The 27,884-nt window shown below is 34.1% G+C and overlaps 1 protein-coding gene across 1 annotated transcript; it reads left to right on the top strand.

Moving 5' to 3' along the window:
• Positions 1-1,462: 1,462 nt before the first annotated feature.
• Positions 1,463-27,884, top strand: LOC103576012 (uncharacterized). Its single transcript, XM_053737915.1, has 4 exons — positions 1,463-1,568; positions 1,677-2,291; positions 2,373-2,462; positions 27,657-27,884. Exons 1-4 carry the CDS (start codon positions 1,557-1,559, stop codon positions 27,882-27,884), a joined length of 945 nt encoding a protein of 314 aa, XP_053593890.1. The 5' UTR covers positions 1,463-1,556.

The raw sequence follows: 27,884 nt of genomic DNA, 5'->3' as shown, positions 1-27,884 counted from the left end.
AACTTACCACTCAGCTTGAGGTGGTTTACAATCTCGCTGATCACACTCTCTCACAATTCACCACTTTGAATTTATGATCGCGGAATTGTTTTGTTTGATTCGCTGGGACCCTGCCCGTGGCTTAGGGATTTTACTCAACGGAATTTGATGCACTTTTCGGACTCGGAGCTACTGGGGTGCCAAGCGGATACACTCCCCTATCTCTCGAGTACGAGTATGAGTATTTAATTTTATTTAGGATTTCGATCTAGGAGTCTGGTTTCCTAGGCTATAGACCGTCACGAGACCGATGATCCTGGTGAGTCGAATCGACCGCGATTTTTGCAAGATTAAAATCTAGGTATTTGGCCAAGGAGCCTGATTGCCTAGGCGGTGGACCGTCATGTGGACAACGATTAAGATTTTATCTCTGATTCGCGGTACTAGTCGGACTTGGGCCGATAGAACTAATCGGAGATTTTAACTTATAGAACTTCGGAGCGAGTGACTCGCGATCCGACAGAGGTTAGTTCAGATTAGCGATTGACTGCCTTCGTTAGATTTTTGGCAGTTTATATACTCTAGTTTTGATGGGAAAGTCATGTGTTTTCTGATGCAATCGTTGGGTACAGCTCATCATCTTCGACAAACAAATGACTAAGTACGCAGTTCCGGGTATAGATTTCTAAAAATTTAGAAAAGTCCATATATGAAAATTGGATGACATCGTTTTTGTAAACAACAAAGAATGTGTAAGTGCTCTAATACAAAACGGATGATCATGTACATAGGTCCGAGTTTAGTCATATCATTAGAACATACGCGGCGATTTCGAAATATGGAAATTGGATGGTCGTTAAATTTTTATGACTGTTGAGTTAATTAGAGGTCCGGTGCACACGTGCAGGTGTCCCGCTGAGTCGCAGCTATACATATTTTTCGCTAATACGCCCGTACACGCATACACATTCTCTTATGAATGTATTGTAAATAGATGTACGCAGGTAATGTGGATGCAAGATGAGTATACAGCTAGATGACGTAGTTGGGTTTGAGAAAGGGGCTCTGCCCTTTTTGATGGAGAGAGAGTGAGACAGGTATATTGTCTTACCTATCGATCTTTGTCTATTCTTACCCATCGTGCATGCACTTACATAGGTACCTGCAAAAGGTGAGAGGATCTTAATACGAAGATTTTGGGTGCGGCTAGTATATCTTTTCATAAAAGAAAATTAAAAAAAAGAATAATGTTATTTCAGAAGTTAAATCGCAATTCGTATGTATCAATCGTTACACCTCTACCCCTAGAGTCGTCATCGCCCTCGATGACTTCAATTTATGCAATTCTGCGTAAATAAAATATATATATATATATATATATATATATATATATATATATATATATATATATATATAAAATTATTTCCTCTCCTTTTTTTTTTTTTTAGATTCCCCAATTTGAGGGGGGTAGTGCTTCCGAGAAGAAGCGTCTTCGGCACCCTGGGGTACCAACGACCTCAGAATTGTTGGAATGGCAGAATAAGCGACCTCCATTTAAGTCTCCCTGGTTGGATGCCATGGATTATGTCGTGAGTATTTATTTCCATGTGTACATGATCGTACATATATACACATATTTATACATATATATATATATATGCATATATAGATTCATATTACTGTTTTTTTTGTTTTAGCGACATCATCCATATTCGGTCGCAACGGTGCGGGATAATGAAGCTCATGCTCCACCGTTGGTCATTGTTGACGACGAGAGGTCAGTAGGAAATGAGAGTCCTGGCTGCCATCTACGGGTGTCCGGGTCGGAATCGGGTACAAAGAGTCCTGTCGAGCTATTGGAGGAGCTGGTCAGGAACCTTCCTGAAGAGCCTTCAACTTCGGGGACTCCTAGAGTACGAAGCACGGGAACGGCGGTTCCCGTAAAAAGACGACGAGGTCCACGTTCGGACAAGGGACAGCCTCGCAAGAAGAGGATCGCAAAACCGGTGGCTGTCTCCAGTGATGATTCGGGAGTAACGGGGACGACTCCGGTGCTGAGGATAATGCTAAATCAACCTCCAGCGATTTCTCTGAGGTTGCCGTTGTCGGGGGCTCATGTGTACCTGGGTAGTCAACCCATGTTCCGGGTTCCCTTCAAGGTGACCTTCCTGGAGGGCCACCAATTTGTGATCCCGTTCGTGGATCCTATTGTGGGGGTCCTGTCCCCGATGACATCTCAGGAGGCTCGTTGGCTAGCAGAGTGTACTCCTTGGCGTGTAATGGACCATTTTATCCATGAAACGGTGATGTCGGTGAGTGTCTCCTAATTATTTTACTATTACTTTCTTCTTTTTTTATCATATGTTTTTCACTGATCTTGTATTTTGTTGCAGTTGATGATTTGCTTGTGCCCAGCGCACTTTCAGGACCGGATGTATGGTTCTCCACCTAGGATCCAGTCAGTGTTGGAAGAGCTGCGCAGGGTGGGTCGGGCCGGCTGCGCTGTGTGTGTACTGCGGCCAGGGTCAACGACCAATTAAAGAAAAAAATATATATCCATATTCATATAATTATTTCATTTACCATTATATAATTTTTGTAATATTTTTGAAAAATTTTTTTTTTTATAAATAAAAATGTAAATTGTTGGTAAAAATTTTTTAGTTGTATTTATCCCCCTACCTTTCTCTTTTAAATTATATTTTGTTTTTTTTTCTTTTTTTTTATAAGTAGGTTATGGTTGTTTGTTGTTTCGCTTTGAGTGTTCTGATCCATTGTTGATTTAACTGGCCGATAAGTTGGTCATTTTCTCGTCGTACCATGTTGGGATTTCCCCCTTTTTTTTGTTGGTGTGATCAAATTCAAAATCAAAAAACACTACATATATCCATATATATATATATATATATGTATATATATATATATATATAATGTTTTTCTTTCTTCTTTTTCCATTATTCCAAATAACGTCGTGATTTGGATATCCATCGTTTAGTTTAATTCCGGAATCTATTCTTACATCGGATACCGAATGCCTTTTGTTTAGTGGGAACTTCCCCTTTTTGGGAAGAGGAGGGACGTTAGAGTAAGCACGCTTACTCTAAGTGGCCCCTCTGATTATCTCTTCATTCATTATTGGGCCTTGTTGTTATGGCTGCTTGTGACGTCATGCGCAGCATAGGTGTCGCATCAACTACAGAGCCTGTGGATGCGTGAGTTCATCGTCTCAGGTGTCTGCTTTTCGTAGATTTCTTGTGTCACGATTGGAGATCGTGATGGGCGTAGGTACGATATTCGTATAAAATATAGTGAATAAAAGGGTACTTACATTGATCAAGGACCGATCCTATGACCTGGGCTCACGTGACCAAATGCTCAGTTTATTCTATTTTATAATTAATTCGCACCCACACAATATTGTTGAAGACAATATTGATAAAACCCAAAACGATTTCCAATTTATTATGTGACTGATCTAATTTCACAATCAAACGTCGAGCGGTAAACGTAAGATTGTGTATCCCCTACTGTGAACTATCGGTCTGAGCGGCTAGACAGGTAGAAAATAAGGGATAAAGGAAGGTGGGTTGCCGAAAAGCCTCGTGAAGCTAGTATCATATTGTTAAAGTAAAATTGTCTGATAAATAATGTTTTCAAATGTTTTATGTTAACGAGTATTTATTTATTAAATGACTCAATATTCTCAAAATACAAAAGGGTTACAAATGGCAATATTTAGAATAGTAAATATAAAAGTAAATGTTTCATGCATATGGGTTACAAATATTTTAGAGTATATAAAAAAAATAATGAAATACCAAACAATGGTTACAATATTTAAAACTTACCCTACACAGGTTTTGGTGAGGTGTCAGGACTGTCAGCAGTTACACAGGACACTTATTTACAACGCGTTCTCGCGGTCAATTATTGTGATTCTAATTTATCGAATTATTTATTTATTTATATCAGTTTCAATGTTTATGCGTTTTAAATCTCCATAGGATAAATTAAAATGAAGGTCTTCGCGCTTCTCGCGGTAAAATAATTTCTAAATATTATTCAGATTCTTCGCGTCTTCGCGGTAATATAAAATATTTATTTATAAAATCTTCGCGTATTTTCGCGGTAAAAATATTATTCAAAAATCTTCGCATTTATCACGGTAAAATAATCTTTGATTTTTCACGTTTCTCGTGGTATATTTCAATATCAAAAATAGTAAAAATGAATGAAATTAAATGGGTTGAAATAATATGAAGATAATCAACGCTACCGGTGCTTCCGATTGATATTAGTTCACGACTTACAACGATCAAGGTCCGGTTCGTATGCCCAGCTACCGTTGACCGAATGGTGAGATTAATATCACGTCAATTATTCTCTTGCGACTAGTAGCAAATGATATACCGATCATTAGAGTGCTTACGACGATCAAGGTCCGGTTCGTACGCCCAGCTACCGTTAACCGAATGCTCAATCGAGATATCAATCCTCTAGCCACGAACACCGTTAAGTGTCCGGAGTTCAGTAAGGTTCAGAGTTTGATTCCCAAAAGAACTGATGAGCTAAAGTCCATGGTCTTTTTATATGATCCTCGCATATGAAAAGTGGTGGTAACCAGTTTCCCATACATGAGGACTCGGACTCGCCCGAAAGTTCTAGGCCCATGCACACGTGTGATCTCTGGGAAACAGATTTTGACTATTAAAGTAGGCTGATGACCTGGCGCCACTCTGTCGCTGAGCATGCTCGTGTAGGAAACCATAAGCTTGGAGGTTTCCATTAGCTTTCTCTAATTTCCAAGAATCACATGCAGGTGCGCATGAGTTGGGTGGTCTATAGGTTTAAGATGAAAAATCAAAGAAGACTACCGCTTCTATGCTTAGATTAGTTAAATGGGAACGGATACATAAATTTTAAAAGTACGTTAAGTAAAAATAATGAAATTTCCAGAAAGAGAAATATATAATACGCGTGGTCCATTAGTACAATACGACTTAACTGTAAAGCGTTGACAACGCTCAGGTAGGTATATTTGTCCGGTACGACTTCTGGCGTCAGTAAGTTGGCGTTATACATAAAAAGGTTTACGTACAGGAGGTTTTAGTGTGTACTTATTTTGGAAGAGAGAGAAAAAAATTAAAAATTTTTGAATGTAGCAGCCGTGACACTTGCTTCTAGGAGGTTTCCGAAGGTGGTGGAGGGTGAAGGGAAACGTGTCCTAGGTCGTTGATGTTCTTGGATTTCATGATGGACGCCGATGGTTATCTGCGCTTGCGTAGTCTTATCTTATAATTAATTGTATTTATCATTTCTTTTTGTAAATAGCTTTAAATAAAACGATGCGAAAAAAAATATAAAATAATAAAGATAAATTTAGTAATACTTATCATGTAAAGATGCCGTATATTTTGATTTGATAGATTATGTAAAGGAAAGTTACTTAATAAATATTTATAAAAATGTTTTTCTTTTATGTTTATTTTTTTGTATTTTATTTATATTATATATATTTTTTTTTTTATTCATTTTATATATTTTGTATATTTTTTTTTCTTTCAAATTTTCTTATTAAATTTTTTTTTCTTTTTTATATATTTTTTTTTTAATTATTATTTTTTTTTTATTATTTTTTTTTTTTTATTGCGTTTGTGCCTTTCCGGTTTTCACGCTTGTATATATATCTAACCTTATAATTGACATTTGAAATCTTAATTTTGAATATTCCTATGGCCGAATAACTAACATAATTAGCTTACTAAGTATATTCAGATTAATGCACTTATCTACTAACTTGGGAATTACGCGCTCTATTAGACTAAATGTAAATAGCTAACTTACGATACCTAGTCACTGTCTTACTTAACATTATTACATCGTATATCAAGTTTTAATTATATTTCTTATTATTGCTTATTCTTAAATATAGTGCCTTAGTACCTTGCATTATTCATTTATTATTAAATTCATAAACTATAAATATTTCAAACAATCTTCTTATATATCTACCCATCACTCTTATTGTATACGTGTATGTATTCCTTTTTTTTTTTAATTTTGTGAAATATAATTTCTTTTGAAAATTTTTTTTTGTTTTCAGTTCAATATATATATATATATATATATATATATATATATATATATATATATATATATATATATATATATATTTTGTCACGATATTTAGATATCACGGCAGTCTCGCATCAGGTCGGTGAGCAACAAAGGGCAGCACACGCTGCTCACACGTCTCATCCGATAGTTTGTTAATATGATTATTTTGTTTATTTATTAGATTTTGTTTTAATTATGGCGTTAATAATACTTTATTGGTTTCTTAGGTATAAATTGTATTTGAATCAGGAGATTTCACTGAGTAATGTGAGCATATATTTGGATTTTTATAGCGCTGAGAGAAATAGTTGCGCATTTCATTTATGTGCTTATGATTATTTTGAATTGGTTGGCACATGCGCGTCAACACAACAGTTGGCATCCGTAAATTTATTTATTATAAATAAATTTACTAGTTTTATGAATAAATCATTGGTTGATTTATCGGTAAATCATGTTAACAATTAATTATGAAATATACAATTGGTCGTTTAGCATCGGGAACTTGATAAATTACACGGCCAAAGTTATGAAGTACGTTGGTGGTACTGTAAAAAAGAAATAACATGCGACAGTTGTATATCTCCACTGGTCAAAGTGAGATATACGACAAAATGGCGTCAGCCTAGGTGTCGGCATGAGATTCACGTGCTGCCATGATCAGACGTGGGAAAGTCTCTGTAAGAGTAGCGTGTGTGCTCTGTTACATTAAAATAATTATAAACTTGTCGCCATTTGGTATTTCGTGTAGATAATATAAACCCATTGGCATTATTTGAGCACTTTGATGAATCGCATAAAGGAAAATACATTTACCGTATTAGCGTGCAACCAAGGGAGTTGAATAATACGTAAACTGTAAGTACTTTTTTGGCTAATACATTGGCGTGTAATTTTGGTTCCCGAGTTGGTGATCATTTGTCTATAGTATAAGAGTAAGAAAGATAGGGAATTCTGAGTATTAGTAATTGGTCATAAGCATATGATGGAATGCGTGAATATTATGCTCAGTAAATACGAATACAGTCAGTGAAAATATTCAGTATTATTTTACCGAATGTTGAGTGTGATAAATGTTTGGTTATTTTTCATTATCATTTATTATTAAGTTGAGTTATTATTTTTATAATTAATTTTTGGTGCGTATTATTATTTTATTATTCTAATTATCACGTGAGAGTGATACAAAGGTATAAATATCCTTCATAATTATTTTATCCAAGAGTGCTATTTATCTTTATTATTTGAGTATAGGATAACATTATTTTGTGAATACCGTCAAATTCACCATTGGAAATTACTGGGAATTCTTACTGGAAATACTTTAAATTCCTATATAAGATTATTTTATTTAATATTTTCTATTTACTTGCGAGTGATATAATAATTTACAATTATTGAAGTATTATTCTCAGATTGTTCTCCGTGCATTATATTTAGTTTGCTTATGTTCACGTGCGAGTGAGAATATTACTAATTAATAATTATATGTTTTATGATAATCACATGCGAGTGATTATACTCTGTATATGATACAAGCTATTTCGGCGGCTAATACATTTATTGTGTTACTCAGTATTATTATTATTTCGATTATAAATTTATATACGCATACTATTATTATTTTTGTAAGTGAACTACTATTATTTCTTTGATATTGTTTATGTGAGTATGCGATATATTTGATTAATTAATTTTTAATTTAAAATATATTTGAAGCAAATGGTCATCAACCCGGTAGTTATTCAAATTTATTTATTTAAAGTACTGATATCTTTTTCTTGGTTTCCTTTTCCTGAAATCTGAAACTGTTACCCTGTCATTTATTTTTATTTTCATTTTCATTTTTCTCCGTTATTTTATTTTGAGTTAATCTTGTTCGTGGGGCACACGAACTGGTGCCCAACTAGGTTGTCTAACCCAGCCTGAGCAGAGCTGCGGGTCCAGGGAGATTCAGGATATCTCCAGGTGGGACATTTTGTTTCGTTATTAGTTTTATTTTCAATTTTTTAACCAACGGAGAACCATAACGGCTATTGAGCGCCAACCACACTCCGCCGTGGGACGCGTGAAATAAAAGAGAACGTTATAATATTATGTAATATAATAATATATATTATATTTATATGTAATATAACCAAGTTTTGAGGACAGGATTGCGGCTACAATTCTTATCAGATCTAGATGAAATTTTTCACACTTATTCTATGCGCGATTATCCCAGTTGAGTCCGAAGATGGGCTAAATCGGTCAATTAGTTTAGAAGTTATAGCTGTTTGAAATTTCCACTTCTCGAAAAAATTACTTTTTATCCACTTTCATGTTCAGATGATTTTAAAACCAATCCTTAAAGACAATTTCTGTAAAAAATATCTGATAGCTTGTCTAATAAGCTTTAGTTTATGACCTTAAACTTTATGTTTTGACCATTTCTTCCGATAAATTAATAGCCTTGAAAATTTTAATGGAATCAAAAAATGACGAAAATATGGTTTTCTTTTCACTTAACTTTTGCATGTCCCACATAATCGAGTTCCGTCAGTTGTATTTTGTTGTGCACAAAATTACTTGTAAATTTCACAGTTATTTTATATTTTAGTATTTTTTTTATTACTTATGATGTATCAAATGTACCTTTACCCCCTATCATTATCACTGGTCTTTTCATTACGATAGTACCCACAGCTCTTATCGAATCTTAATTAAATTTTTCCCACTTATTCTATAGGTGATTACCTTGATCAAGTTCGAAAATGTTCTGAATCGTATGAATAGTTTTGAAGTTATGGTTGTTTGAAATATTCATGATTTTTCGTAAAAATCAGTTTTTAATCCCTGTTAAAGCTTATATAACTTTAAAACGAATATTCATAGACAATTTCCGTAAAGAGTATCTGAAAGCTTGTCTAATAATCTTCAATTTATGACCTTACGTTCTATGTTGTGCCCATTTCTTCCAATAATTTGATAGCCTTGAATTTGTTGAGTAAATAAAAAAATGCTGAAAATATGGTTTTCATTCCACATAACCATAAGCATTTCCCATTATAATCCAATTTCGTCAGTTGTATTTTGTTGTGAACAAAATAACCTTTAAATTTCACAGCTATTTTATATTTTAAAAGTATCTCTTTTATCACTAATGATGTTTCAAATGTACCTGTACGCTCTATGATTGACATGTTTGCTGTTTTATGTTACTTTCAAAGCATTGAAAATTTGTTTTAATATAGAAATGTGCGTCTTTTATGGTTTTGAGTCTTAGTAACTTATGCATTACAGATGAAAATCTATTTCCATTAAATTTTTCTTGTAACTAATAATATAATCTTTTGATTAGTTTGCACCGGAAGATAATATTTTATTAATAGTAATACCGTTAGGTGATAGTAACCATCTAAAAAATAAATAAACATTGTAGACTATGAATATAGCAATACTTTATTTGCGAAAAGTTTATGTTGGTATATTATCTATACAATGTTTTGTCAAACTAATTATCTAAAGTTCACCGAGAAATTTCATACTATGACTACACACTATCATGTATGACAAGATATTCATGTACGAAATCAACTTATTCGATCGATTAAGTAAGCAATCTACCTTCCATTTCAGCTGCCGAATGGTCTTTTTTTAAAGGTAAGCAGGAGACCTCAGGATAGCCAAGCCAATGTATTGATGAAATTTCTAAGTATAAATATCTAACAAGGTACGCGGATAAAGAGGGCATAAAATGAGATCCCTCAAAATTTGAAAAAAATCCTGGTTTAAGATCTTTGGCTAAACTATTTTTAAATTTGTTTTGGGGTAAATTTGGTTAGGGGGAATATATGAAAAAAAAAATCAATAGTGAATTCTCCTATGAAGAATTTTGTGATTTAGCTTTCAATCCTAAAATAGAAATATATGAATTTGTACCGATTAACCAAGATACGATATTTGTTAATTGGGCAAAGAATTTAGATAGTTTTACTCCATCTGACAGGGCGGTGTATTTATTGCCGCTTTTACAACCGCGCAAACTAGACTCAAAATTTACAGTTATTTAGAATACTTAGATAGTCAGGTTGTATAATATGATACAGACTCCGTAATTTATGTTAGTGATGGTTCATGAGATTTGCCAACTAGTGATTTCCTTAGTGATCTGACTGACGAGTTAGAAGGATATGGAGGGGATAGTTACATTTCATCATTCGTATTTGGTGGTCCTAAATTTTATGCGTATGTTGTACAAAAACCCGACGGAACTACTACCGAGTGTTGTAAATTGAAAGGGGTAAGATTAAATGTTGAAACATCTGAATTAGTTAACTACAATACTGTACGTTCTTTTGTAGATAATGTGAAACCTTTTAATATACATTACACAGGTATACGCCAAGATCAATATCATCAGGTCTTGACAAAAAAAGAGCCAAAAGTTATCCGACTGACGGGCCCTAAGAGGGGAAGAGTAGAAGAATCATATAGCCTCCCCTATAGTTACAAAAAAGGTAAAACAGAATAAATAGATAGAGAAAATATAACGGTGGGCCCTGGCTACGTCATGTCCAGTAGCCACGAACCACAGTTAATAAAATTTCCCGAATAATTTTAATTAATTAATTGTAAATTATTAAATATATATTATTAAATTAATATTTTTAGAAAATTTACTATCTTCAAGTATGAAAATTATATTTTCATATTTGAATCATCACGGAAGGTTAGGGCAGATGAGGGTACATGGCGGCAGATGATAGCAAATGCGACAACAAATGATAGCAAATGCTATAGTAAATGATAGCAAATGCGACAGCGCAAACTAAATGCATGTGTGCGTTATTTTTTCAAGATATCAAGGTATGAGCATATTATTCGTTATTACCAGGATCTGAAGTGGCTTACGCTTTGCACGAGGAGGAAGTTCTTCCTTGCCTGTATCATATATAAGGCCTACTATCTGGATCAGAAGCCGCTGCTTACAGATGATCTTATCGTATGGGAGCCTCGTCTCAGGAGGGGAGATGTGCGTCAGGATTTGTTAGTTTTACCCAGGTGCCACACGGCAACGTATGACAAATCGTTTCTGGTTAGTGCGATACGCATTTGGAATCAGTTACCGGGATATTGTACACCCCAGCCGACGTTGTCTGATTTCCGCAGAGCGTGCTACGAGTACTTCTTGAATAATGACAGTTAATATATTATTAGTTGTGTGCCGCTTGAGTTACTGTCCCAATAAAATTTATTTGCAGTCCAATGATTTGTTATCGGAGTTTTTTGTGTATTTAGTCTAAAATGAACTTGTATTAATAACTATTCATATGACTTATTATCTGTTCAAATTTATTCTTTATTCTTTATGTTTTGTTAATTATATTTTGTTTATACTATCGTCAAATGTATTATTTTGTAAATTGGATGGCCGCTAGGAGTTTAGGCTCTATGGCCAATGAAATAAATAATAATAATAATAATAATAATAATAATAATAATAATAATAATAATAATAATAATAATAATAATAATAATAATAATAATAATAACAATAATAATAATAATAATAATAATAACAATAATAATAATAATAATAATAATAATAACAATAATAATAATAATAATAATAATAACAATAATAATAATAATAATAATAATAATAATAATAATAATAATAATAATAATAATAATAATAATAATAATAATAATAATAATAATAATAATAATAATAATAATAATAATAATAATAATAATAATAATAATAATAATAATAATAATAATAATAATAATAATAATAATAATAATAATAATAATAATAATAATAATAATAATAATAATAATAATAATAATAATAATAATAATAATAATAATAATAATAATAATAATAATAATAATAATAATAATAATAATAATAATAATAATAATAATAATAATAATAATAATAATAATAATAATAATAATAATAATAATAATAATAATAATAATAATAATAATAATAATAATAATAATAATAATAATAATAATAATAATAATAATAATAAAAATAATAATAATAATAATAATAATAATAATAATAATAATAATAATAATAATAATAATAATAAAAATAATAATAATAATAATAATAATAATAATAATAATAATAATAATAATAATAATAATAATAATAATAATAATAATAATAATAATAATAATAATAATAATAATAATAATAATAATAATAATAATAATAATAATAATAATAATAATAATAATAATAATAATAATAATAATAATAATAATAATAATAATAATAATAATAATAATAATAATAATAATAATAATAATAATAATAATAATAATAATAATAATAATAATAATAATAATAATAATAATAATAATAATAATAATAATAATAATAATAATAATAATAATAATAATAATAATAATAATAATAATAATAATAATAATAATAATAATAATAACAATAACAATAATAATAATAATAATAATAATAATAACAATAACAATAATAATAATAATAATAACAATAACAATAATAATAATAATAATAATAATAATAATAATAATAATAATAATAATAATAATAATAACAATAATAATAATAATAATAATAATAATAATAATAATAATAATAATAATAATAATAATAATAATAATAATAATAATAATAATAATAATAATAATAATAATAATAATAATAATAATAATAATAATAATAATAATAATAATAATAATAATAATAATAATAATAATAATAATAATAATAATAATAATAATAATAATAATAATAATAATAATAATAATAATAATAATAATAATAATAATAATAATAATAATAATAATAATAATAATAATAATAATAATAATAATAATAATAATAATAATAATAATAATAATAATAATAATAATAATAATAATAATAATAATAATAATAATAATAATAATAATAATAATAATAATAATAATAATAATAATAATAATAATAATAATAATAATAATAATAATAATAATAATAATAATAATAATAATAATAATAATAATAATAATAATAATAATAATAATAATAATAATAATAATAATAATAATAATAATAATAATAATATAATAATAATAATAATAATAATAATAATAATAATAATAATAATAATAATAATAATAATAATAATAATAATAATAATAATAATAATAATAATAATAATAATAATAATAATAATAATAATAATAATAATAAATAACGCCCGCGGTGCATGTTGTGCGGCCAGCGGGGGTCTTAGTTACCCCGTGGCGCATCGTGGGCAATGTAGGCTGGCCTCCCATCTGCTGGCCTACCAATCGCACAACAAACTTTACGTTGGGTTAACTCCCCAACGTAAAGTAATACTGAGTTCAAGACAATACTGAACCAGGAAGTGCTCCCCACAACCTGCCCTTCTCGGATGAGGGCAACCCACTAGCTGGGCGGAGTACCGAGATTCCGAACGATGACGACCTTGGCGAACAACGGACTGCATTTAGGTGGACGGAGGAATTACGAGCCGATCTCTTGATGTGCTATAATAACAGTGAACCGGAGCGGAGAGGCTACATGGCGAGGATGCATGCTCTCTGGAGCAATATGCATCCTAACTACAGCCATCTGTCACAACAACATCTCCGAGACTATGCCTCTCATCTCCGGCGAACACGGAGATCACTGTTAAGGAACAGACGATTATCTCATCGTCTGTCTTTTCCAGCACAGTTACATCAAGAGAGACGCCGTTCTTCTGAAGACGCTGACAATGATTTTGAAAGGCGACAAGTATGTATCTCAAAGAAGATACACTACCCAAAACAGCTACTTGACACGGTAAACCAAGAACTATCTGCCCGGATTCAGGAAGACTCTATTTTGCTCACCATCAATCAAGCTGTCTATGATGCTGCTTCCTCACTCTTACCTCCAGCGAGGAGAAATATTTCTTCTCCTGAGGCAAAGATGAGAGGGCGCATTGGGCAGCTGTCACTAAAGATTGATGATCTCCGGAAACATGTCTCCCGCATTCAGTGTGTGATTGAGTATGTAAATGCACGTAAAGCATTTACATCCAAAGTCCGCCGCATTGCGGCTGGACTACGCTATCAGCATCACACACTGAATAAGGAGAATCTTCTTAATATCAAAGAAGGTTCCCTTAACAGGTTGCGGGCTCTAGTGACTGCTAAAAAGTCACTAGAGAAAAAGCTGAAGCGGCTTACCGATAACTCTTTGTTTCGGTTAAGTCCTTCACGCTTTCTGACACCTAAGACATCTGTTTCTGGCGATTCCCCATCCATCGAGCAAGTAGAAGCTTTCTGGTCCGAGTTGTATGGTGATCAACCGAACGTGAATCGTGACACTCCAGCTCTCAACGACTTCGAAGCATTTTGTCGACAACATCGCAACGACAATGCTGATGAAGAGAGCCCCGAAGTCAGCGTGGAAGAAGTTCGTTCAGCTCTGAACAATGGTAAGAACTGGGCTGCTCCGGGTCCAGATGGCATTAACCTATTTTGGTGGAAGAAATTAACTTCTACCCATAGTCATCTGGCCCGGATTTTTACAGCGTTCATCAGAGGTAATGAACCAATTCCATGCTGGCTTGTAGAAGGGCGAACCGTGCTCATCCCAAAGAAAGGAAACTTGTCTGACCCGAAAAACTACAGGCCTATCACCTGTTTGAATGCGGTTTATAAGATTTTCACCAAAATCTTGAATAATCGCATTCTGCAGGAGATAGACCCTGTATGGCAGCAGATATACGAACAACGTGGCAGTAAAAGAGGCCTGTCAGGTTGCAAAGAGAATCTGTTAGTGGATCGTTGTGTCATTCAAGACGCGATCTGCTATCAGCGCAACCTGTCAATGGCCTGGATTGACTACCGCAAGGCATTTGACTCAACATCTCATGAGCTTATTCTCTTTTTGCTCAAATGCCTTGGGGTCAATCGCGATACAGTGGGATGCATTGGGCGTACGATGCAGCTTTGGCGAACACGGTTCCACATTTCATGTGGCAACGACAAACGTGTAACCGAAGCTGTACAGTACAAACGAGGAGTCTTTCAGGGAGATTCTCTGAGCCCTCTGCTGTTTTGTATCTCACTGCTGCCAATATCTGTTGCGCTACGCCGCACCCGTGGATACTCAGTGGGTCCATCAAATGATCGAAAGTATTCGATCACCCACTTACTCTACATGGATGATCTGAAGGTGTATGCTTCTGATGAGGAACACCTTCAGACAGCCTTGAATATTGTAGGGGAGTATACCCGGGATGTTGGCATGGCTTTTGGGTTGGACAAGTGCGCGGTCGTTAATCTGGTGAAGGGTAAGTGTTCTGATGTGCGTGAGGATATCGAGTTAGTAGATGGGAGCGTCATTGACCATCTTGACGCCGGAGAGTCGTACAAATATCTAGGGATTGACGGGAGTCCTATGCAGGACGCCTCGAAAATCAAAACGACTCTCTGCAGCGAGTATGTGCGGAGACTCCGGAAAATCTGGTCATCAGAACTTTCCGGGAAAAACAAAGTCTCTGCAACAAACATGCTTGCTGTCCCGGTACTCCTCTACTCTTTCGGTGTTCTGAAATGGGCCCGAAAAGAACTCAGAGATCTCGATATCAAGACACGCAAAGTCATGAATATGAATCGGAGCATGCACCCTAAATCCTCCATCACCAGATTATACCTTTCCCGGCACATCGGAGGGAGAGGTTTACAGAGCTTGGAGTGTCTACACGATCGTTTGGTTTTGGGTATAACATACGAGGTTGTCAATTTCACTGCAGATGAAAACGACTTCCTTATGCAAATTGTTCATAGTCATGAGAATAGGCATAAGGGAACGTTTTTATATAAGGCAGCAATCTACGCGGCAAAATCCCTCGGTCTTGGAAGAGTAAACCCTCTTATCGAACTCCCTAAGGAGGAATTTAAGAGGGTCATCAGCAATGCTGAGCAACAAAAACTGCTCAGCACACATATGGACAAGTCCATGCACAGCGTGTTCTTTAAACACGTGCGTGAACATGGCTTGTCCGAGCAGCTGACGTTTTCCTTCCTCAGGTCAGCTGGCCTGATGTCTGAGACCGAAGGATATATTTTTGCCTGCCAAGATGGTGTTATCAATACTCTTGAATACCGTGCTAAAGTGCTCCAGATGCAGCTACCCGACACTTTGTGTAGGGTGTGTAAGCAACATCCTGAGACGCTTATGCATCTGTTGTCAGCATGTCCTGTGCTGGCAAGAAATGCATATGTCCAGCGTCACAATGCTGCTCTGCGAGTACTTTACTACCACCTAAGACATACTCACGGTATCGATAAAACACCAGTGCTGCCTTATCTGCCAGGAGATATTCCGCAAGTTGTTGAGAATGACCGTTGCCGTATTTATTGGAACGTGCCATTCGCAACAACGCGGAAAATCGATCACAATAAACCTGATATTGTGCTCTTTGATAAAACCGCTCGTGACATTTATGTTATCGAGTTCTCAGCACCTGCTGAGTATAACATCACGGTTAAAGAAGAGCACAAACACGAAATATATCAGGATCTCCTGTTTGAAATTGGCAAACTCTACCCAGGCTACCGTGTCAAGCTTGTCGTACTTATTGTTGGCGTCCTAGGAGGGATGAAACAGACTTTTGTGTCTGCATTGGCTAAAATCCCAACTTGTTCTCCGCAAGTTGAGTTTTTGGCATCGCGGATGCAAAAGGCTGTTATTCTCGGATCCCTCCGTCTCCTAAGGCAACGAAACTTGGCCTGCAGCGCATGCTGATCATCTTGTTGATGAAGCATCGCAGCAGTAATGATTTAGCGCTCAGGTGAGGCCCTCGGTAGAGTCGGACTACCGGGGATAACCCCCTGAGCATTTAACTAAAAAAAAAAAAAAATAATAATAATAATAATAATAATAATAATAATAATAATAATAATAATAATAATAATAATAATAATAATAATAATAATAATAATAATAATAATAATAATAATAATAATAATAATAATAATAATAATAATAATAATAATAATAATAATAATAATAATAATAATAATAATAATAATAATAATAATAATAATAATAATAATAATAATAATAATAATAATAATAATAATAATAATAATAATAATAATAATAATAATAATAATAATAATAATAATAATAATAATAATAATAATAATAATAATAATAATAATAATAATAATAATAATAATAATAATAATAATAATAATAATAATAATAATAATAATAATAATAATAATAATAATAATAATAATAATAATAATAATAATAATAATAATAATAATAATAATAATAATAATAATAATAATAATAATAATAATAATAATAATAATAATAATAATAATAATAATAATAATAATAATAATAAATAATAATAATAATAATAATAATAATAATAATAATAATAATAATAATAATAATAATAATAATAATAATAATAATAATAATAATAATAATAATAATAATAATAATAATAATAATAATAATAATAATAATAATAATAATAATAATAATAATAATAATAATAATAATAATAATAATAATAATAATAATAATAATAATAATAATAATAATAATAATAATAATAATAATAATAATAATAATAATAATAATAATAATAATAATAATAATAATAATAATAATAATAATAATAATAATAATAATAATAATAATAATAATAATAATAATAATAATAATAATAATAATAATAATAATAATAATAATAATAATAATAATAATAATAATAATAATAATAATAATAATAATAATAATAATAATAATAATAATAATAACAATAACAATAATAATAATAATAATAATAATAATAACAATAACAATAATAATAATAATAATAACAATAACAATAATAATAATAATAATAATAATAATAATAATAATAATAATAATAATAACAATAATAATAATAATAATAATAATAATAATAATAATAATAATAATAATAATAATAATAATAATAATAATAATAATAATAATAACAATAACAATAATAATAATAATAATAACAATAACAATAATAATAATAATAATAATAATAATAATAATAATAATAATAATAATAATAACAATAATAATAATAATAATAATAATAATAATAATAATAATAATAATAATAATAATAATAATAATAATAATAATAATAATAATAATAATAATAATAATAATAATAATAATAATAATAATAATAATAATAATAATAATAATAATAATAATAATAATAATAATAATAATAATAATAATAATAATAATAATAATAATAATAATAATAATAATAATAATAATAATAATAATAATAATAATAATAATAATAATAATAATAATAATAATAATAATAATAATAATAATAATAATAATAATAATAATAATAATAATAATAATAATAATAATAATAATAATAATAATAATAATAATAATAATAATAATAATAATAATAATAATAATAATAAATAACGCCCGCGGTGCATGTTGTGCGGCCAGCGGGGGTCTTAGTTACCCCGTGGCGCATCGTGGGCAATGTAGGCTGGCCTCCCATCTGCTGGCCTACCAATCGCACAACAAACTTTACGTTGGGTTAACTCCCCAACGTAAAGTAATACTGAGTTCAAGACAATACTGAACCAGGAAGTGCTCCCCACAACCTGCCCTTCTCGGATGAGGGCAACCCACTAGCTGGGCGGAGTACCGAGATTCCGAACGATGACGACCTTGGCGAACAACGGACTGCATTTAGGTGGACGGAGGAATTACGAGCCGATCTCTTGATGTGCTATAATAACAGTGAACCGGAGCGGAGAGGCTACATGGCGAGGATGCATGCTCTCTGGAGCAATATGCATCCTAACTACAGCCATCTGTCACAACAACATCTCCGAGACTATGCCTCTCATCTCCGGCGAACACGGAGATCACTGTTAAGGAACAGACGATTATCTCATCGTCTGTCTTTTCCAGCACAGTTACATCAAGAGAGACGCCGTTCTTCTGAAGACGCTGACAATGATTTTGAAAGGCGACAAGTATGTATCTCAAAGAAGATACACTACCCAAAACAGCTACTTGACACGGTAAACCAAGAACTATCTGCCCGGATTCAGGAAGACTCTATTTTGCTCACCATCAATCAAGCTGTCTATGATGCTGCTTCCTCACTCTTACCTCCAGCGAGGAGAAATATTTCTTCTCCTGAGGCAAAGATGAGAGGGCGCATTGGGCAGCTGTCACTAAAGATTGATGATCTCCGGAAACATGTCTCCCGCATTCAGTGTGTGATTGAGTATGTAAATGCACGTAAAGCATTTACATCCAAAGTCCGCCGCATTGCGGCTGGACTACGCTATCAGCATCACACACTGAATAAGGAGAATCTTCTTAATATCAAAGAAGGTTCCCTTAACAGGTTGCGGGCTCTAGTGACTGCTAAAAAGTCACTAGAGAAAAAGCTGAAGCGGCTTACCGATAACTCTTTGTTTCGGTTAAGTCCTTCACGCTTTCTGACACCTAAGACATCTGTTTCTGGCGATTCCCCATCCATCGAGCAAGTAGAAGCTTTCTGGTCCGAGTTGTATGGTGATCAACCGAACGTGAATCGTGACACTCCAGCTCTCAACGACTTCGAAGCATTTTGTCGACAACATCGCAACGACAATGCTGATGAAGAGAGCCCCGAAGTCAGCGTGGAAGAAGTTCGTTCAGCTCTGAACAATGGTAAGAACTGGGCTGCTCCGGGTCCAGATGGCATTAACCTATTTTGGTGGAAGAAACTAACTTCTACCCATAGTCATCTAGCTTGGATTTTTACAGCGTACATCAGAGGTAATAGACCAATTCCATGCTGGCTTGTAGAAGGGCGAACCGTGCTCATCCCGAAGAAAGGAGACTTGTCTGACCCGAAAAACTACAGGCCTATCACCTCTTTGAATGCGGTTTATAAGATTTTCACCAAAATTTTAAACAACCGCATTCTGCAGGAGATAGACCCTGTATGGCAGCAGATATACGAACAACGTGGCAGTGCAAGAGGCCTGTCAGGTTGCAAAGAGAATCTGTTAGTGGATCGTTGTGTCATTCAAGACGCGATCTACTATCAGCGCAACCTGTCAATGGCCTGGATTGACTACCGCAAGGCATTTGATTCAACATCTCATGAGCTTATTCTCTTTTTGCTCAAATGTCTTGGGGTCAATCACGATACAGTGGGATGCATTCAGCGTACGATGCAGCTTTGGCGAACACGGTTCCACATTTCATGTGGCAACGACAAACGTGTAACCGAAGTTGTACAGTACAAACGAGGAGTCTTTCAGGCAGATTCTCTGAGCCCTCTGCTGTTTTGCATCTCACTGCTGCCAATATCTGTTACGCTACACCGCACCCGTGGATACTCAGTGGGCCCACCAAATGATCGAAAGTATTCGATCACCCACTTACTCTACATGAATGATCTGAAGGTGTATGCTCCTGACGAGGAACACCTTCAGACAGCCTTGAATATTGTAGGGGAGTATACCCGGGATGTCGGCATGGCTTTTGAGTCGGACAAGTGCGCGGTCGTTAATCTGGTGAAGGGTAAGTGCTCTGATGCGCGTGAAGATAATATCTTGACGCCGGAGAGTCGTACAAATATCTAGGGATTGACGGGAGTCCTATGCAGGACGTCTCGAAAATCAAAACGACTCTCTGCAGTGAGTGCGAAGACTCCGGAAAATCTGGTCATCAGAACTTTCCGGGAAATACAAAGTCTCTGCAACAAACATGCTTGCTGTCCCGGTACTTCTGTACTCTTTCGGTGTTCTGAAATGGACCCGAAAAGAGCTCAGAGATCTCGATATCAAGACACGCAAAATCATGAATATGAATCGGAGCATGCACCCTAAATTCTCAGTCAGCAGATTATACCTTTCCCGGTACATCGGAAGGAGAGGTCTACAGAGCTTGGAGTGTCTACACGATTGTTTGGTTTTGGGTATAACATAAGAGATTGTCAATTTCACTGCAGATGAAGACGACTTCCTTATGCAGATTGTTCATAGTCATGTGAATAGGCATAAGGGAGCGTTTATATATAGGGCAGTAATGTACGTGGCAAAATTCCTCGGTCTTGGAAGAGTAAGCCCTCTTATCAAACTCTCTAAGGAGGAATTTAAGACGGTCGTCAGGAACGCTGAGCAACAAAAACTGCTCAATACGCATATGGACAAGTCCATGCACAGCATTGTCTTTTAAGTAAATTATCATATTTTATGCATTAGTTTGCTTGAATGATAGAATAATCGAAAAAAATCAATTAAAATCGATTGTAAACAACGATTAATCGATTCTTATAATTGCAAAAATTAGGATTAATCGAAAAATCGAAAATTGATTTTTGTTTCCATCCCTAGTGTCGTCTTAGGTCAGCTCGTCATAGACGCCGACCTCCGTTGACCCCTACCTAATTATGCGCAATGACCGATTTACGGTCACCTGTTGCGTGAAATTACCCCCTGAACTGAACGCCTAGACCCGAGTGCAGTCGACAATCAGCAGACTATTAGAGAGAGAGAGAGAGAGAGAGAGAGAGAGAGAGAGAGAGAGAGAGAGAGAGAGACAGACAGAGCAACTAAGTACAACGAGGCAAGGAAGAACCGCAGTCTTACGTCGTATGAGGCTGCTGCCCGGTTACAATTTTGTGTGAAGTATGTAAATTTTTTGTGAAGCATGTAAATTTTTTTGTGAGGTATGTAAATCTTGAAAGTGTGAGTGATTTTTTAATGTAGAAAATTTTGAATGTAATAATTAAGATACCCGCAGGTAATAAGGCCTGTCGCTTAATAAGTTCTATATGACAGAAATGATATCTACAGTAATAGCCTCCGCTAAAGGCTACTCTAGAAGAAGGGTCTTACATAGAGATGTTACGACAAATTTGTAGAGGCCCGATACCACGTTCCCTGCCTTCTATATTTCATCATCCATCATATGTTGTCGTAGCGCAAAAGAAATTATAAAAAACAATCTAGTCTTCTGACTCTTAAAAATAATACTGATAATTTTAAGTGCTGTTGAGCAAAACAATCTAGTTTTCTAACTTAAAAAGTATTGTTGCTAAATTTAAATAATCATTCATCTCTAATACCGATTTTATCAAGTACAGTTAAACTACTCCAGTTTGTTTAACCCCTAGGCCTTATTATCCTACCGATAAAATAAGGCCTATTCGTATGGTTTTTGTAGAAGTATAATTTACTGTTTGTTTATGGTGAAAATTACCATTACTTTATTACATTTTATGGCTAATGTATTGAAATAAAGATTAATGATACATTTCGATACTTAAATGCAATATTTTTGATTCTATTCAAAATCTCCCTTAGCTAAGCCTTATTACCCGCTGGTACCTTATTCAATAAAAAATTTTAATACAATAATAAATTTTAATACAACAAAATTAAAAAAATTTATAGCTTTTAATCGTATGTCTTTGCGGTAAAGTAAGCAAATTTCAATAAAAAACGTCAATTTTTAGAAACAAATCAAAGTTCGAACTCCAATATCTCTTAAATGGTTGGATTTACGGAAAAAACATAAGAAACCTTTTTTTAAAAGTTTTGAATTTTACAAAAATTAGTATTAGTTATAGCTGAACACTTGTTTTTCAGCAAGTTATAACATTTTTCTCATTGCACTAACATTTTATGTTTAATTTTCACATGTTTGTTTTCAACGAGAGCATGATTCAACGGAATTATGTCTACAGCGAGCACTGCGATCGATTCAGTTGTCCCGACCATATACTAGGCTCCCTGCCAATACTACATCATGCAAAAAAAGATTTCATTAGAGTTATTTGTAAATGTTGTTTAAACATTTTACGTGAAGATATACTAATAGAAGATTCTGAAAAAAATTACTTGCTAAACATATAACTATTTTACGGAAGCTTACAAGTGAAAATTATAATTGGACAACAAAGAAAAAGTTAATAACCCAAAAGGGTGGTGCGTTTTTACCTATCCTCTTAAGTCCTCTACTTGGCGCCTTAATCTCCAATATTTTTCAAATTATGGAATATGCTACAAAAATGGTACTTGTAGCTCGCGAGGACATTGAAAAATTAATTACTTTAAATTTTGGTAAAAAAAATGCGGAACACGTATTATCTGCTCTATCCAAACAGTATTTACCATCTGTCCCAGACCCTGGGGAATTCAATTTCTTGTCTGGATGCTGAACTGTTAGACTTTTTACATTCCTCAGCAAAAACAGCAAGTGATGATGAAAAATTAAAAAATATAGTGACTTGTTGAGACGATATTTATTTTTTTAAAGTAAAGAATATAAAAGGGATATAGATGATGAAAAATAGATATTCAAGACAATAGTATTGAAACCAATGATACCAGTATCAAAGATAGAAAATCCGACGAAGAAAATGCTATAGTTAATGGTATTCCAAAAACATATAAGCCGTTGGTTGAGAAAATATTGCATCATATCGATGATGTAAACAATAATACGCGCCTTACATGGTATGAAAAAGGGATGGTCTTACTGGATGGACGATCGATACCTAGTAGTAATATAGTAGATCTTATTAAGGATGCTGTACGTCATCGAAAAACAGTAACAGCAACTGAAAGAAACGTTTTTGCGGCATATTTGCAAGATATTAACACTCGGAGAGAGTATAGGGGAAACAGTAGTTTCTGGAATAAAAGTTTACGCATGATAAACAGACTACCTGCAGCCACTTCAACATCTAATCGTAATTCTCAAAGTATCAGGTCATCGGATATTTCTACAAGTTTTCAATCTTTTTCTGACCGTGATTCTACTGTTCAGAGATGTGGTAATAAAAACAGGTGTATAAAAATTCCTTCAAATGGTTGCGACTGTAAAAGAAACTTTTGGAAACGACTATTTTGATCCTAGTAATCCCGTATCCTATTCTGGAGCTCGAAATCTCATTCATAAGTTCAAGAAAACTATTCCCGAAGAAAAAATTAATGACTGGCTAGCAGCTCAAGATGCCTATACTAGACATCGACCTACAATACGCAAATTTCAACGATTACATTATGATCTTTCAAATGTTGATGATGTATGGGAAGCTGATCTTGTAGAATTAAAATCTTTAAAAACATATAACGATGGTATTCCATTTCCCCTAGTTGTCATAGATGTGTTAAGTAAATATGCATGGGTAGAACCATTAGTAGCTAAGTCGGCACGTACTGTAATGTGTGTAGTTCAAGGTTTTAAAAATATTTTTGACCGAAGAAATGGGCGTATACCTGCGATGTTGCAAACAGATAAAGGAAAAGAGTTCGTAGCAAGCAGTGTGAAATGAAATCCCGGAAAACATCATTTAAATATAAAGTGAATGGCTATGTTCGCATCAGTAAGTATAAATCAACGTTCGAGAAAGGTTACGAACCAGGGTGGACGGAGGAAATTTTTCAAATTACAAAAACCAAGCTACGGCAGTCTATACCTGTTTATAAGTTAAAAGATTTAAACGGAGAAGAGATTGATGGTTTTTTTTACGAGCATGAAATAACGCGTGTAAATATAGACGAGTTTGGAATAGAAAAAATACTTAAAATGAAGGGTCAGGGAAAAAATAAACAATACTATGTCAAGTGCGAAGGATATCCTGATAAATTCGGACTTTGGGTACTTGCATCGACCATATCAAAATGAATAAGACAGAGTTTCACATGGTTTTACCGAGTGGCAGTAGTATGAACTTTTATTCAGACAATACAGCTACTCATTATACAACAATGCTACCTGAGCATATTAGATTAGAAGGTTAATGGGTCGTAGGATTAAAAGAAATACAATTTCCAATAAGCTTTCTACATATTCAATTAAAAGATGGTGTAATGCATCTAATAAGTGCTGAATCATCATAGAGCGATAGTCCTGATGTATATGCTGATTATTACTTTCCATCAGGACTCTATACAGACAAAATACAATTTATAGCAGCTTTGAATTAATTTCTCCCTACTTACAATCATTTTACTTTTGGAGTAAATGAATCTGAATTTACTGTGATTCAGCGAATTTGTAAACCTGAAATATGTAAAAACACTAGCCATCATCTTCTACTATCAGATACTTTATTAGATATCTTAGGCTTCGATCGATATGCAGATAAATATAATCAGAAAAAATTTGTGATTGGTAATAAAAATAGGAGAAGTTACGGATTTACAAGTATAAGTATAAGAGGTTTGCCTATCAGTATTTTTATTAATTCTGATATCTGTTCACCGTATGTAACCGGAAATGTAAAAGCTGCCTTGTTACGCATGAGCTCATACTCATACGGCATGACAGTTACTAATACTTATGGTTCGCCTAATTATATTCCTGTTTTGTCAAATTCGTTCAGGATAATTGAGATAGACATAAGAGATAACAATAGGGACCCTGTGCCATTTGAGTACGGACCGTTGCTCGGAAATTGATGGTGTTGATGAGGGTGACTCTCTTCAATCTTTCAAGAATAATAATGGCGACATCATTCTCCGGGAAGATGAAAAAGTCTACCATCTCATATCATCGTCACGGTTTGAGTCCAACCGAGCGCTTCCTCGGGTGGCGGATATCGGAACGGCCCTTACGACTACTCCTGTCGATATCATCTTTAATGATTTTTCGCGAGGAGGACAGTTTGAGTTAGTGAGTTCTATAGAGGGTTACCACTAGTTTAACGACTGGTGCGTGACCTGAAAAAGACTCACCGCGGACCACTCAGGAGAAGCCCCTCTCCTTAGAAGGTTATGGGTACGACGTCGTCTTCTGCAGCAGCTCACTGGGAGTGTCTAAGACGAATCCTGTTTGTTTCAATCGGGTTTGTCGAGGGCTGATGTGAGCTTGTTCTGCCGAAGTGGCCACTGTTGCAGAGGTCAGGAGCCAGCCCTTTCGGGACTTGACGAGGTAGTGACAGGTGAATGTGCCCCGGAAACACATGTTTTCTTCCTGCGGGAGAGGTTGCGCGGGTGCGGTCCGTCTGGCTGTGGGAGACCCTATATTCCTAAGTGACTAATGCCGTGTGAAGGTAGCACAGTCTCCTCACTTGAGGATGGTCTCTTCCGGGACCGTTCACGCTAGCCGGGCCTGAGAGTACTGGGGTAGGGGCTTTGTCTTCGAGGGTATACGCATTCCCAGCTATAGTGGCTCGCCTATCTGTCACGATGCGCTGGTACAAATCAACGTATGTCAGAATCAATCCAAAACGTAGGAAACACCGTTGGGACTTACCCAACAACAGAGAGTGGGTGTCAAGAAGTGTCCTCAGCTGGACCTGGTCAGACACCTGGCAAAAAAGACAGTGTCTTTATATTTCAATGATGAACTAGTGGCTTAGTGACCATGGTTTCCAAGTTCCTTCCGTGTGCCCGTTGTGGACCACCACATCGAGAGCCGGGAGGCAGTGAAATACCTTGGGGTGACGATCGACTTAAGGTTAACGTTCCAAGAGCAGGTTGTCAGTGTGGCTGCCAAGGCGTCAACGATGGGTGCAAGCCTTTCAAGACTGATGCCAACTGTCGGCGGACCAATGAGCAGTCGTAGATGAACTCTCATGAGTGTTTCAAACTCGATCATGCTCTACAGAATAGATGTCTGGGGAGAAGCTACTCAAAGTAGAGAAATGTCGGAAACGACTCGCATCAGTACAACGGAGGGGTGCGCTGAGGATAGCTTGTGCCTATCGAACAGTATCTGAGACAGTCGTGCTGATCATCGCGGGTGTAATTCCAATCGACCTTATAAGGTTTGAGCGGAGGCGCACCTGGGTAGTCCGGCGGGCTGGTGACGGACCTTTGATGGACATAAGGACCCGAGGAGACTCTGGCTCTCTGGCAAGATCGCTCGGTCTCCGTGAAACCGAAAGATGGACTTATAGGCTTATTGGGCAGGTCAAGGTCTCGATTTTAAGGAAGCATGGAGAGATAGATTACTATCTTACCCAGTTTCTGTCTGGACATGGCCAGTTCAACGCCTACTTACACGTATAGGGATCCGAAAGGATCCTTACTGCTTGTGCTGTCTGGGTATTGTCGACTCTGCCGAGCACACCTTTTTTGAATGTCAGCACTGGTCTTTCATTAGGCAGCGTTGGCAGGAAAAGGAGGAAGCGCTTCTGACGGTTGAAGGGATTATTCCTTGAATGCTGTCAGCCAAAAATCAATGGGCAGCGATGGCTAGATATGTCCGTGAGGTCCTGGTGGAAAAGAAGAGAGAAGAGGAGGAATGCTAATGTCATGATGTAATGCTAACGCGGTCTCGTGGCATTAGTATTTCAGAAAGAGGATTGTTTTTTAGTGCGGTAAAAGCCCCAAACTACCGACAACACCAAAATTTTCAAAACTTATCCTTCGTTGGTGTCTTTTGAAGATTTTTTAAACCTCTCTCCCCCCAAAACAAAGTACGGACCGTTGAACGTTATACTACTTTTCAAAAAGATCGATTAAAAATGGCTCATTATATTGAGTATTATAATAATCAGGTTGGCGGAGGATACATTGATAAATATAATAGATTTTGTGAAGTTTACGTTGGTTCTTATCGACACGGGCACGGAATAGGGGCTTTCTTGAGAGGTCTTTTTCGACGAGTTATACCTCTCCTGAAAGGTGTTGCAAGTGCTGTTGGAAAAGAGGCTCTCAACGCAGGTATGAATGTCGTAGGAGATATAGCTATCCGTCAAATACCGTTAATAGAAATGGCTAATTAA

The sequence above is a fragment of the Microplitis demolitor genome, chromosome 4, assembly GCF_026212275.2.
Source record: "Microplitis demolitor isolate Queensland-Clemson2020A chromosome 4, iyMicDemo2.1a, whole genome shotgun sequence".
NCBI lineage: Eukaryota > Metazoa > Arthropoda > Insecta > Hymenoptera > Braconidae > Microplitis > Microplitis demolitor.
The sequence above is the reverse complement of the archived record's forward strand: the minus strand, read 5'-3'. Positions and strand labels throughout refer to the sequence as shown.